General features: G+C 36.9%; 1 protein-coding gene across 1 annotated transcript in view; it reads right to left on the bottom strand.

Annotated features, from left to right (window-relative positions):
• The window catches only part of LOC144969416 (uncharacterized), a 33,144-nt gene extending 29,763 nt beyond the window's left edge, over positions 1 to 3,381 (bottom strand). Inside the window, exon 1 of the mRNA XM_078908527.1 lies at positions 3,158 to 3,381. Coding sequence (XP_078764653.1) covers positions 3,158 to 3,354 — 197 coding nt within the window. The 5' untranslated portion in view covers positions 3,355 to 3,381. The remainder of the gene's footprint in view (positions 1 to 3,157) is intronic.
• Positions 3,382 to 15,077: the final 11,696 nt, after the last annotated feature.

The following is a 15,077-nucleotide window of genomic DNA, read 5'->3' as shown; positions in this document are numbered from 1 at the left end:
ATTGTCAGTATTGTTTACGCTAGTAGACTGTTTTGAAATGACAAATACGCAAAGCCAAAACAAAATTTTAAAACTGAATGTTTGCAATTGTATTGCAAAAAGGATTATAAAGCTCAGTTTGGCTTGGCATACTGATTGAATGCTTTTTGCACACATTTCTGGGTCATGAAAGCTTAGAATAAGGCAATTTTCTCCCCTGTTTTCATACCATAAAATTGTGGTAAACTCCAAGCAAGCAAAAAAGGGTAAAAAGAAACGAATACGTTTATTTATATATTAGCCATGTTGATGTTACATTGGCATAAGGAATATTACTTGACATTAGTGCACATTCAATGCGTTTTTCAAAAGCAAAATAACAATAAATTATGGAAGCTAGAAATGTTATAAACAGCTGGAAATAAAACATATTCCATGCTGATGAAGCAACAGAAGTAAAAGTGATGTAATGTTATTACAAAGAGTTTAATTCATACTCGAGTCAGGCCTTTGAAAAATTTGTCCATTTTGCAATGTTCCTAATGAGCTTAGTTACTTGCATTTTGTTTCATTTTCGCTCTGCATTGTGTTTTTGGTTTTCTCTGTCGCCAACTTTCGATTTTCACTCTAACTTTTCATTTCGCACCAACTGGATCGAACATGAAACCAAGTTTGTCAACTGAAAACCAACATGAAACACTACTAACAAATTTTGACTACCCTGTAATATAATTAAGCAGGCTCTCGAATGGAACCCACAGGGCAAGAGTAAACAGGGTCGTCCAAAACAGACTTGGAAGATTTGTGCGTCTCCACTCTTACCTGGAGTGAGACAAAGGTCTGTGCCAAGGACAGAAGAAGATGGAAGAGTGCTGTTAAGGCCCTATGCTCCGCCAGGAGCTCAGAGGCATAAGTCATGTAAGTCAACATTACTTACAAAGGAATTGCAATTTTTTACTTGTTATGATTCTTTGAAGTATCTTAAAATATGTTATTCTGGTGATAAGTCAGAAAATCGCAAACAAGGGTAATCACAAGGAATCTTAAGGTTTAAGGAGTGATGTGAGCTTTTTTCGGGGATTTTGTTGAGTCCGGATGAAATTTATATTCGTCCACGATAGCAATCTTCACATGCTTCTTCAGATTAACGGAAATAAAGTGAATGTGTGAGGAATGCCTTTTTGTGGTTTTATTATTTGTGTGATTCTTTCATAGTCAATGCGTTTGCAGAAGTAATTTTTCATGATTGGTTTGAATGTATTTTGGGGTTGGGAATGTTACAATAGTTCAGTCCGTAGTTCATCCAGGGTAACCTTCCATTTTAATTTAGGTTTTTAAGATACTTTAGATAGGTATTAGATCAGTTTGTGTTATTCTTCAGATAACAAATTGATTTTTTAAAACTTTTAAACACCAATATCAACTTATTGTCCTGTTGCTTTGATTATTATGGAGAAAGAAATGTGTATTGTGTAAGAAATGCTACATGGACGAGCTATTGATCTGTCATTGTTATTTCCTCATTTTTGTTCATCATATGATACATATAAGACCTATGGAGAATGCAGAGCAACATGTCATTTATGAAGCAGTGCTTTAGTGAATATTCATTATGATATTATTATTAACCAACTGTTTTTATGATAGTTAATAGGTCATTGGTTTTTGAAATCTCATTGTTTGTCCTGTAACATTCCTCAAGTTTGTGTTAGTGAATAAACACATTTTATATGATAAGCTGACACTTATAGGCTTGTTTTAGATTCATTTATTTGATTAGATTCAATGTCTGTAGCAGCATATAATACAGTGCTAAGTAATTTTGGGCTTTAAAATGACCTTTTTGGTTTGTCTTTGTCATTCGTCCCAACACTACCTCATGCACTTTAATGATCAACAGTCAAAATCTGAGAGGTGTCTGAGGTCAGGAATTTCCCAAGATGGTGTGGTATACTTTGCTCCACCTTTGGAGCAAAGTTCATTTGTTTGTGATTATTTTGTAATTAAAGCCCAATGTTATATTTTGTAAACAATACTTGGAGAATGACCCTATATAAATAAATATATATATATATATATATATATATATATATATATAGGTAGTGTCTACATACACGGTAACCGGGCACCTAGCCTCAGGATCTACGTACATGGTAACTCCGATAACTGGTTTGCCGCTACAATACAAGCAATGGATGGACCTCGCTCTGTATGTGTGTTATTTAAAAAATCAAACAATACAATATAACCCATTAAAGGCGAGATTCAAGGTTACCATGTATGTTACTGTTACCGTGTACGTAGATACTGAGGCTCGGTGCCAGGTTGGTAACGAAAATAATGATACCAAGATATCTGCGATATTCCTCTTTATAACGAAGTTATGCTTCTTTAATTGAACCCCCCTAAAACTTAGTAAAAGCGAACGGCAATTTCCAGTCATAACTTTCTTATGGGCGAGGTGGGTCACAATTTGACTCCAACTGCTGCTGCCTAAAGTTACTGTGTACGTAGACACTCCGATATATATATATATATATATTTATATATTATATATATATATTTGCAAATATCAAACTCGAGAGATCACATATTGCAAATGTTAATATTCCCCCTTCTCTATTTTTTTTTTTGGGAAGCTTATTCAAAAGTGAGAACATCTTGGGTGGGGTGGGTGGGGTCGGGAGGCCAAAATCGTGGTCTCCCACCAAGAACAGGTCATTTATATTTATATCACCTACTACTAATAAATACTAATACTAATAGAGTATGTACTATGAAAATCAAATTCGTGGTCTCCCTAGCCAAAACTGGCCTACTTGGCTAGGGAGACCATGATTGTGGTCTCTCTAGCCTAATACTAATAGGCCGATTTTGGCTAGGGATACCACGGTTATGGTCTCCCTGCCTCTACCTTTCAAAAATTTATGCGATGGACTGATGGACAATGATGACATGATCGAAAGATAGACAAATATGAATATGTTCGGGGGCACAAATTTCACACGTCAGATTAGTTGGGAAGTCCTAGAACACAGACAATGAGACACAGACTAGGCAATTTGAATGACAAATAATATCAAAGCATTGAGGTGAGAGTGGTGGTGAGTTCAGAGAATGATTATTATTATTATGAGAATAGATTAGAAAAGAGAAGGTGAAGGACGGGACCACAGACCTGTCAATCAGAAGGTTCTCATCGCCCATCCATGGAATAAGAAGCTTGCCAGAGTCAATAGATTTTGCTTTTTCGTCATCTCGAAATAATTTACAGGCATAACCAAATACGAATATATCTTCGTACTTATTTTTCTGATTATTTTGCCTTGAACCAGACGAAGAACTCTCGTCGTCCCACCACAAGGATGCGGCCATCTTGAAGGAATGAATGAATTAAAAAGAAGGAAGGCAATTTTTTTTTGGAAGTGGTTATTCAGTATCAGATACTGAATAGTGCTTTTCCACTATTCAGTATCCCCAAGGAACTCTTTTCTATAGAGAGAGTGAAAAGTGCGACAATCTCGGTTGAATAGAAATAAACTTCTGACCTACTTCCAGATTGAACACGTGCAGTAACTGACAGCCCGATTCAAAGTTGTAAAAATATTTTGATCGTAATTTTTAAATTTCTGCTATTGTGCAATTAACATACCTAGTTCAAAATATCAAAGTAAGAGTGGCATTCAAATACATTTTTAAATGTCTAAATAGACATGATTAAATGTCACCAAATGTTCAGTGGCACCATGGCTTGGTGGATATAAGCTGTTTGACTCTGAGCTTAAGGTTCGAGAGTTCTAATCCCGGCTGGGATAACTTTTTTTTTTTTTTCCCCAATATTTTAAAAATTCCTTCTGTCTATTGATATTTTTAAAACTTTTGTTTTAATAATTTTATTTGCTTGTAATATGGTTTAATGTTGATATATTGTTCTTTTATTATTATTATTATTATTATTATTGTTATTATTATTATTATTATTATTATTATTATTATTATTATTATTATTATTATTATTGTTGTTGTAATCGTCATCATCATCATTATTATTATGATTATTATTTTTTTTTAATCAAGTAGTTGGAGTAATTTAATCAGTAATCGATTTATTACGAATATCTTTTATGTGTTATAATCTCGTTGTTTTTCATTGATGTGCTCTTCTCTTGTTTATTACTTTTTAAAATCTCATTTGTTGTTGTTGTTGTTGTTGTTGTTGTTGTTGTTGTTGTTGTTGTTGTTGTTGTTGTTGTTTGTTTGTTTGTTTGTTTGGTCATCTAAGACAGACCCGATTCATTATAAATATGTGGCCAGACTTTCTGCCATTTTTAATTGAGCGATGTACTTCCGTGAATTAATTGCCGTATTATATTAAAATTTACGTGATAATAATAATAATAATAATAATAATAATAATAATAATAATAATAATAAATAATAATAATAATAATAATAATAATAATAATGATAAAAATAATAATAATAATAAAAATGATAATAATAATAATAATAATAATAATAATAATAATAATAATAATAATAATAATAATAATAATGATGATAATAATAATAATAATAATGATAATAATAATAATAATAATAATAATAATAATAATAATAATAATAATAATAATAATAATAATAATAATAATAATAATAATAATAATAATAATAATAATAATAATAATTTAAATAGATACTGAATATTAGACTACAATTGACATCTATTTACTGAATACAAGTGGTATTTTTAGAGGAGATTCTTTTTTACGAAACACGCCAGGAAGTAGGCAACAGTGGGGAGTGAACCTGGGACTGGGTTTCGTAAAAAACAAAGCAATTACTTTTATTTACGAAACCCGACAATATCCGACAAAGTTATGGAAAGAAAGTAGGCAACAGTGGGGAGTGAACCCGAGACTCAGGGAAGTGTACACTATTGGGGAGTAAACCTAAGTCTATGGTTTTTCGACAGCTTTTGGCGGGTTTCGTAAAAATGTAATTGCTTCATTCTCGTCTGGTACCCACCTCCCATAGTCCGGCTTCATTTCCCACTGGTATCCATCTTCCATAGTCCCAGGTTCATTTCCACTGTTAACCTCTTCTCACAGTCCCAGGTTCACTCCCAACCGGTGTGCACTTCCCTGAGTCTCGATTCATTGCCCAATGGTGCCCAATTCCCATAACTTTTGACAATATCGGTAGGTTTTGAAATAAAAGTACATTCTGAGCTCCCTGTCCACTGGTATGAACCTCTCGCAGTCCCAGGTTCAATCCTCATCGGTGTCCGAATCCCAGATTCACTCCCCACTGCTGCCTGCTTCCCATAACTTTGTCGGGTTTTGGCGGGTTCCGATAAAAAGTAATTCCCCCTCTCCCTTGGTCTTGCTTTTTTACAAAATCCAGAGTCCCAGGTTCACTCCCCACAAGTGTACACTTCCCTGAATCACAGGATCACCCCCCACTGTTGCCTACTTCAATAACTTTGTCGGATATTGCCAGGTTTGTCGGGTTTCGAAAAAAAGTAATTGCTTTTATAAGAAACTCGCTGAAACCCGCCGAAAACCAAAGTCTCAGGTTCACTCCCTACTGGTGTACACTTCCATGAATCTCAAGTTAACCCACCAATGTTGCCTACTTTCCATAACTTTGTCAGATATTGCCGGGTTTCGTAAAAAGGTAATTCCTTTTATGTGAAACTTGCTGAAACCCGCGGAAAACCAGAGTCTCAGGTTCACTCCCCACAGGTGTACACTTCCATGAATCTCAGGTTCACTCCCCACTGTTGCCTCACTTCCCATAACTTTGTCGGATATTGCCGGGTTTCGTAAAAAAAGCAATTGCTTTTATATGAAACTCGCTGAAACCCGCTGAAAACCAGAGTCTCAGGTTCACTCCCCACTGGTGTATACTTCTATGAATCTCAGGTTCACTCCCCACTGTTGCCTACTTCAATAACTTTGTCAGATATTGCCAGGTTTCATCGGGTTTCGTAAAAAAGTAATTGCTTTTATGTGAAACTCGCTGAAACCCGCCGAAAACCAGAGTCTCAGGTTCACTCCCCACTGGTGTACACTTCCATGAATCTCAGGTTCACTCCCCACTGTTGCCTACTTCCCATAACTTTGTCGGATATTGCCGGGTTTTCGTAAAAAGGTAATTGCTTTTAAGTGAAACTCGCTGAAACCCGCCAAAAACCATAGTCTCAGATTCACTCCCCACTGGTGTACACTTCCCTAAGCTCAGGTTCACTCCCCACTGTTGCCTACTTCCCACAACTTTGTCGGATATTGCCGGATTTCGTAAAAAAAGCAATTGCTTTTATATGAAACTCGCTGAAACCCGCTGAAAACCAGAGTCTCAGGTTCACTCCCCACTGGTGTACACTTCCCTGGTTCTCAGGTTCATCCCTTCCTCCCCCCCCCCCCCCCCCCCCCCTCCCTGACACACTCACACACACACACACACACGCTGCTGCCTAACTCCCATAACTTTGTCGGATATTGCCAGGTGTCGTCGGGTTTCGTAAAAAAAGTAATTGCTTTTTATTACGAAACCCGCCGAAACCCAGTCCCAGGTTCACTCCCCACAGGTGTACACTCCTCTGAGTCCCAGATTCACTCCCACAGCTGCCCTCTTTGTCAGGTTTCGGAAAAAACAACAACACCGTATTATAGTGCAAAACCACTATTCAGTGTCAGATACTGAATAGTACAAAACCACTATTCAGTATCAGATACTGAATAGTGCTAGCCTTTTTTTTTTTCTACCTCACCAGTGAAACAATTGCGCAGCAATTTTTTCCCAGGTGGTTATAGAGCTCTTTTCAATAAAAACATTACTGTGAAAATTGCTGTGCAATTGTTTCACTTGTTACCATCGAAATAGGAAGGACTAGAACATGAATTCCACAGTAAAGAGTTCCGAAAAAGTGGCCCTCGCATAGTACCTGGCACAGCCGCAATGAAAAGGTTAGAAAGTAGCGGGCGTGCCTTGTAATTACCTGCGCGTACAGTAGAGCGCAATAAGAATTTAAGTAATTATGTCCGTGTTTGGCTTAATTTATGGGTCATTCTCAGTGTAATTGCCAAAGCAGACGGATTCGCTATATAAAACCCAATGTGGAATCTTTACAAATTACAATTAATAAGTTAAAATTACTAAATATTCTTCACTTCTTAGTATCTATCTATCTATTTTAAAAAAACAATATATCTATCCATCCATCCATCCATCTATCTATCTATATATCTATCCATCTATCTATCTGCCTGTCTGTCTATCTATCTATCTATCTATTTATCCATTTATCTATATAATCTATCTATCTAATTATCTATCTATCTATATATCCATCCATCCATTTCATATATATATATATATATATATATATATATATATATATATATATATATATATATATATATATACATATATATATATATAGATAGATAGAGAGAGAGAGAGAGAGCCAGAGTCAGAGAGACAGACAGAGAGACAGAGAGAGAGAGAGAGAGAGAGAGAGGGAAACAGAGAGAGGGTGCCAGAATAAAAGAGGAGGATAGCGAGATAAAGAGAAGGAAAAGACAGGGGTAAGACAGGAAATTGGAGAACAAAGGGGGAGGGGGGAAGAGAGAAGAAAGAGAGAGAGAGAGAGAGAGAGAGAGAGAGAGAGAGAGAGAGAGAGAGAGAGAGAGAGAACGTGAAGAAAAATAAAGAAAAGAGAGATCGAGTGGGGGAATAGGCGAAGGAGGAACGATGAAGAGAGAATAATATGCTTTTTTTTCTACTCATACTCATAACGATGCTTACGTTTCAACAGTTGTTAAAAAAGTGAAGACGTGAAGGACTGAACACTCCGATTTTGTAATTCCAGTAAATTACATAGATAACATGGGTGCACACAAAAAGTCACGGAAGCAGTGACATATATAGGTCACTGTAATATCAATGCTATTTATGGGAGGGCAATATCCTTGAATTTAATACATATAAAAATACTGTGACAAATCTAAACAACGGCCTTTCCGTCAATTGCCTTGTTCGTATTTCACGCCTACCTCATTTGCATTAGCACTGAAGGCCGTCTAGACACTTTTTAAGAATACCACCTGAAGGACGAATAGACAATACACGTAGCACTTTCACTTATGGTTGCACCAAAAAGGTTATAATAGAATCCTTCTTCTTTTTCTTCTTCTTCGTTCCTCTGATGGACATCTATGGCTGCAGTCCGATATCTGCTATGAAGTCTGTGGTCCGCTTTAGGTCCTCAGCCTCACCATACAGCTTTGTGTTGAGTTTTGTAATAGTCTTCAAAAGTCGTGACGTCATCCCGCGCAGCAACGCATGGTAACGAACCGACTGGCTCTAAACAGTCGAGAAAAATGGCGGACACTAACTTTATTTCCATCACCGCCCTTATGAAATACTTCTCCAATGAGCATAAAAGTGTCTCGCGAGGTGAAAATCATCATCAGTCAGGTCATGTTTTGACTTTCACTTACTCAGATGGCATGATGTTCGGCAAAGATCAAGCCAGCACGAAGAATAAAGAGTATTCTGTGAAGGTAAGTCATTTCGTCTTCTCACTCTCAAAATCTCACATCCCCGTAAAACTACTGTTGGACAATAATCAGTTTACTTTGAATTTAGGCAGATTTAGTATATCCAATGGAAAGATTTTACTGTTTACGTTCGATTTTAGTTAGAGAGAGAGAGAGAGAGAGAGAGAGAGAGAGAGAGAGAGAGAGAGAGAGAGAGAAAAGAGAGAGAGAGAGAGAGAGAGAGAGAGAGAGAGAGAGAGAGAGAGAGAGAGAGTCATTGAATCATTGTGTTTTTATCTTATGGACCACGGACTTTGAGTCTTTGAGGTTTCGCTTCGCTAATTTTCGTTGCTATTGACTATAGTCTACGACATAGATACTATTTAGTATCGTCAGACAGCGTAGCTCTGTTTGTCGAGTTAATGGACTGGGATTTTTATTTATAGCATGATGGGGCTCTACTCGGTGAATGATTTGTGTAATATTCGTATTGATGATTAAAATCCTTTTGAGCAAAACGAATAGCAATAAAATCTAGATATTTATTGTAATTTTCTTCATTCGTATGTTTTGATTACAACAACCCTGTTCTTCCAACGATAAAATTGATATGGTATTGATTTCTGCCAAGTCAGGCCTCGAGGTGTGCAAAACTAAATAAGCCGGCCTCACCTAGTTATTTTAGCAGTAAAGAGTATCAGTTGTTTGTGGGGGGAGGTGGATAACCGAAGTTTTAAAACAGAAGAAAACAGTCTTTTATATAAAATACTTGGGCGGCCTGTTGACTTTTTGGGTCACGGTAGCCCCCATACCCCACCCTCAGCTCATTGTCGCACGTCATCTCGCATCATGTGGGGCATGATGCACAACCTTCGTATACCTAGTATGTATCTATCACGGCTCGAGGAGAGATGCGCGAGTGTTAACGAAAAGCAGCATATGCAAAAACTGAGACGAAAAGCAGTATCTGCTAATTTTGAAAAATATAGGGCGGCACAAAACAACTTCGCTCAATAGACCGACCGCCAGTGACTGTGGGCATGAAGAGGCATCTTGACTTTGAGTCATTGTGGCTTTCTTACTCACAGCCACACACAATGACCTAATTATTCCATTAATGGCAATCGTGTTGTACCTGTTACCCATCCCTCTTCGAGGCGTGTCAGGCATGTGATATTGAATTCCACTTGTCCCTTTTAACTTGAGTGTGAGACTGTATGTATGTTTATTGATAATTCGAGTGTTAATCTGATGTGTGCAGTTTTTTTAAATGTTAATTAATTGTTATTAAGTGTGATGAATCACGTCTATTACCTGTTGACTATCAATACCAGTTCTTTGAATAGGGAAAATAAACTTTTGATTAAAAGTCTCGGTCCCCATCAACCAAACGATTTTGTACTCACTATTAAAGACGGGAAGCTGAATCGGTCATTTGATAAAGGTTGGTACCTAAAGTCGTTTTCCTTGGCTTACGATGAGAATAGAAAAGACGACTTTATTTTGTTTCAATTGTATTTTGTTTGGCGATAACAGCAATACAGAATTGTCTTGGACAAGAAGTGGATTTACCTGTTTGAAAAATTTAACACAGAGAGCATTGAACCATCAGAAGTCTAACTTGCATTTAAATATCACCACTGCATTGAAAACCTTTGGTACTGTTCACATAGGTGCACAGATTGACAGTGGCTATCGCTTATCCTTAGCCAGGCATTATGAACAAGTTACAAAGAACATACAAATTTTAGGTAAAATAATTGAGTGCATCAAATCTTTCTCTCTCTCTCTCTCTCTCTCTCTCTCTCTCTCTCTCTCTCTCTCTCTCTCTCTCTCTCTCTCTCTCTATCTATCTATCTATCTCATATCCATAACTAAAAGATACTATGCGACAACCCATCTCAAATCCAGCCCCATGCTCCTAAATGACCAGGCTACGTCGGTGATGGGTGACCTACAAAACCATTATTTTGAATGATTTGATGACGATGAACAAAATATGTGTGTTGTACAAAATAAATGGCAAAGCTAACAAAATGCAGTCTCCTTAATAAGAGGAGACTGGAGATTGACAAGTGCTGCAACTAATTGAAAAAATTATCAGATGTTTCTCTTAACATGGTTGGAATATATGAGAGGATGTTAACATTTTTCAGTCTTTCATTAGCCCACTCAACATGAATTCTACATGAAGCAATTTCTTTTGTTAATAAAATCTCATTTTCAGTGAAATTATGTAAAAAGGGAGGGATATTTACAGTTACTCCTTGAGGTAAAATATATTGAATCAGGAAACCTTTATCTGCTAAAATTAAAAGTTTTAGTAATCCACAATTGTGTACAATGACCTTATCCGAGACAGACCCTGGATAAAGTTTAGAAACAAAATTTATCACACCATTTGGACTCACACCAACAAGAGCTTCAACAGAATTCATGGACCTATAAGAAGAATAAGTTAACCGTTGTTTATCCATTTCTTTAGGAATAGCAATTTTGTCATCTGTACAATCAATGATCATTCTGCAATTTGGAAATCTTAAAAATGATGATGGAGCTGATAGTTTATTTTTATATCTAGAAGGGCATGTAACCTTCATAACATTTTCAAAGAGAAGCTTATGGCTTATGTAAAGCATGAATAAAAGTTTGTATAATATTTTTATAGTACTTTCACTAACGCTAAACAATTGTGAAATATGAAGGTTAGTGTAGTTCTGTCTAAGTTTCATAAGTGTAATGAAAATTTGGTCTTTTAATGCAACTGTCTCTTCCTGAACTTCTCATCCACTATAATGAATAATGTTACCTCTAAAGCACTTAACATATTGAACAATAATATTAAATATTTTAAAACAATGTACACTTGTCTCCATTCGAAGAACTTTTTCTGTAAGGCTTGCAACAGTGTAAGTGCATTGAATCTAAGTTGTTTTTTTTAAGCTAGCTATTTCCTTATTTTAGTCTGTAATTTCTTGTTCTTGAATTAAATTTGTTGTTCTATTTAAAATATCCTAAGATGGAATCCTGTGATGATGATGACGAGAGTTGAGATGATGATGAGGGAGAAGATAATGATGATGAGGATGATGATGAGGAGGAAAATAATGATGATGAGGAATCTGGTTTTTTTAAAGGTGGGACTTTGTGATGATGATGAAGAGAGTTGAGCTGATGGTGATGATGATGATGATGATGATGATGATGATGATGATGATGGTGGTGGTGGTGGTGGTGGTGGTGGTGGACTTCTTGATGTTGGTGCCAATTGAGATGGGGTGGGAATTCCTTGTGTCACTTTTCTTTTCTTTCTTTCTGGCTCTGATGGAAACAATTTATTTTTATTTCTGCCAAACAATTCAGGGAGGTTGGCTTTGTCACCATCTCTGAAGTGACAAGAACACACTCTTGATGATGATGTTGGATCTTTTGTCCTTTCTCCTGAAAAGAAAAGATTAAAAAAAAACAATAATGCTGTTCGGCATATTGGGTATATTATTTAATTTGATAAGTACTTTGTTTTAGACTTATCTTGTTTGACACTAGCTCAATGCATGATAAATCAAAGGTGTGCAAGAGACTAGGTTACTGGTGGGTCTCTCGCCTGTCTTTTATGAAATCGCACATTCAGCAAAATGTCGCACTTCCTCATTACTTCTTTTGATGATTTTGACTAGGTATATAAAAATATGAATTCTTAAATTTACACAGTTAAAGTTGATCATGGGGTTGAGTGGGGCAAGACTGGCGTTTTCTCTTTATTTCAGTCAGTACTGTACTGGCCAGTGCGGTGATGAAAACGGTGGAGTGTCAACAATCGGGCATTGGTAAAGGAGAGAGGTCCCTGCCGCCATCTTGCTTTGTTCACACAGAGTTGCCACCTCGGCTGTCGGGGAGGGGATTCTGGGCAGAGAATCAGAGAAACTTTCCAAAAAAGAGGAAAGTGTGTGTGTGTGTGTGTGTGTGTGTGAGAGAGAGAGAGAGAGAGAGAGAGAGAGAGAGAGAGAGAGAGAGAGAGAGAGAGAGAGAGAGAGAGAGAGGAGAGAGAGAGGAGAGAGAGAGAGAGAGAAATATCTGCGTGAGGGGGGGGGGGGGGGGGGGGGGTTCCGTTATTTTATTTATTTATTTTCATTTTACCATATAGGTATCGAGTATAAAGTAAGATTTTAACAAATATTTTCTTCTCTTTCTTCTATTTTTCTCCTTTAAAAAAAAATATCACTTATCAGTAGAACTGAACTCTCATTCAGTTTATCTATCAGCCTCAGCATCAAAACGTGTAGATTGAGATCTCATTTTTGCTTCAACTTCAATAAAAACCTAGTTAGGAATGTATTTTATTTATAATTTCGTGCAATTGTACACTTTAATCATAAAATATAGGTCTACGTAAGCTAGAACTAGACCTAGATCTAGACTACGAACTCTATCAAATGTTCGACGAAGCGTGCTAACCTGACTAAAGTGATCCACTTTTTCCTCAATTTTTTGTCTGCCTCTCCATTTGGAAATCTGTAAAACTTGCAGGAGTGACTCTCTGACTAGTGCAGACAATCTGGTACAAAACACTCGGTACTACCGCAAACTCGGGGACCCAAAAATTTCCCCAATAATTTCTGGCCAAATTTTTTATATTTTTTTACGCAAATTCGGGGACCCAAAAAATTGCTGGCCAAATCTTTTTTATTTTTTTACGCAAACTCGGGGACCCCCAAATAATTTCTGGCCAAATTATTTTTTGGCCAAAATTTTTATTTTTTTAATTAATTTTTTTTTAGATCTAATATCTTTTAAAATATAAAATCTAGATCCAAATTTTTTTTTTGGCCAAAATTTTTATTTTTTTAATTAATTTTTTTTAGATCTAATATCTTTTAAAATATAAAATTTAGATCGCTTCGAGATCTAAATATATCTATTTCTAGATTCATAGTAGATAATTAGATCTGGACTGGATTTTGTTTTGTTTTGTTGGGTTTTTTTTTCATATACTAGTAGTAAACAGTATTTATAACTCACCCTATACTGGATACCACTGCGAAAGATGGAGAATAATATGTCGAAGGGCTTCTTGGTGAGTCTTCCCGTATAGCTCCCTCCACATAAATTCATCCAAATGAGATTCCAGTTGACTACTGTGGACACCCAGCATAGATTTGAACCTGCGTTTGCAGTTCTTCCAATAGCACTCAATAGTGTTGGTGCATGCGCCTGTCTGGGGGTCAACAAAGTTAGCTGTGTGGTTCACCACCAGGTGTTGATATGGAGGTTGGACTGGGAGGTTGGCTATCCCGTTGTATGCAGCCCAGCCGTCACTGTGTATAGTGGAACCAGGGGCGATGTGCTCCTGAATAAGTGGCAACAGTCTAGCCGCTGATCTGTCGTTATCCACGACCACTAAAAATCCCTGTCCCGTCTCCCTACACACACCACCAAACACCCACCGTTGCTCAGCAACTCGGCCCACGTTGTTTTTTCTTTTGGCCACTAGACTTTCGTCGATCTCGACTGTGAGGCCTGGACCACCTATTTGGTACGGGTTGTTCAAAAGCCACCACGAACAAATGTCTCGAAAAAAACCATACCACTGTAAAACAGAATTTTCACTCACTCCAGTGAGCCCTGTACTGTTTAGAATCGGCTCCTTGAAAGCCCACAAAAGGAGCAGCTCAACAATTTTCCTCAGAGGAAGACACTGATGTTCAAAGAACGATCCTCTCCTTAAGGGAACTTTGACACTCTTGTGGGTAGGGCAACGCCAGTACCTGTTGTCACTTGTGGCACTTTTCTTTATAAGAGTGGTGACTCGGTTGCAAGTCGCACAATTTGGTGGATTTCTTGTTAATAACCCGTTAGTCTGGAGAAAGAGAATAGCGTCTTCTTCTGTCCTCGCATGAGCATATAATAATTGTAACGCCATTACGAGAATCGAAATGCCGCGGCGCGAAAAACACAAACACACCAGACAAAAAAAAAAAAAAAAACGGCAAAAAACCCCACGTGAAATCCAAATGATTGAACACGTCAAAAAATGTTTTACTGTTTTTATTACCCATTTTCAAATATACGTTTATTTGTTCAAAAACGTATAAAAACATTAGACATTAAATTCGCATAATACATATTATATTCATGTACATACATAATAATAATAAAACACATAATTTTGTAGAAAATGCTGGTCACGAAAAAAAGAAAATGCCAATCTGGCATACAACGATGAGAATCGAAATGCCGCGGCGTGAAAAACACAAACACACCAGACAAAAAAACACGGCAAAGAACCCCACGTGAAATCCAAATGATTGAACACGTCAAAAAAATGTTTTACTGTTTTTATTACCCATTTTCAAATATACGTTTATTTGTTCAAAAACGGGTTCAAAACGTATAAAAACATTATACATTAAATTCGCACATAATAATAAAACACATAAAAAAGAAAATGCCAGTCTGGCAGGTGTCATCATTCCAGGCGGCAGACCGTATCTAGGGTAAACTAAGCAAGAGAGACTCGGGTCCCCGAGTTTGCGGTAGTACCAAACTCGACCA

The sequence above is a fragment of the Berghia stephanieae genome, chromosome 3 (genome assembly GCF_034508935.2).
Source record: "Berghia stephanieae isolate SIO BIC M18660-M18661 chromosome 3, UCSD_Bste_1.3, whole genome shotgun sequence".
In the NCBI taxonomy this organism is placed as follows: Eukaryota; Metazoa; Mollusca; class Gastropoda; order Nudibranchia; family Aeolidiidae; genus Berghia; species Berghia stephanieae.
Note: the sequence above shows the minus strand (reverse complement) of the source record. Positions and strands in the feature narration are given on the sequence as shown.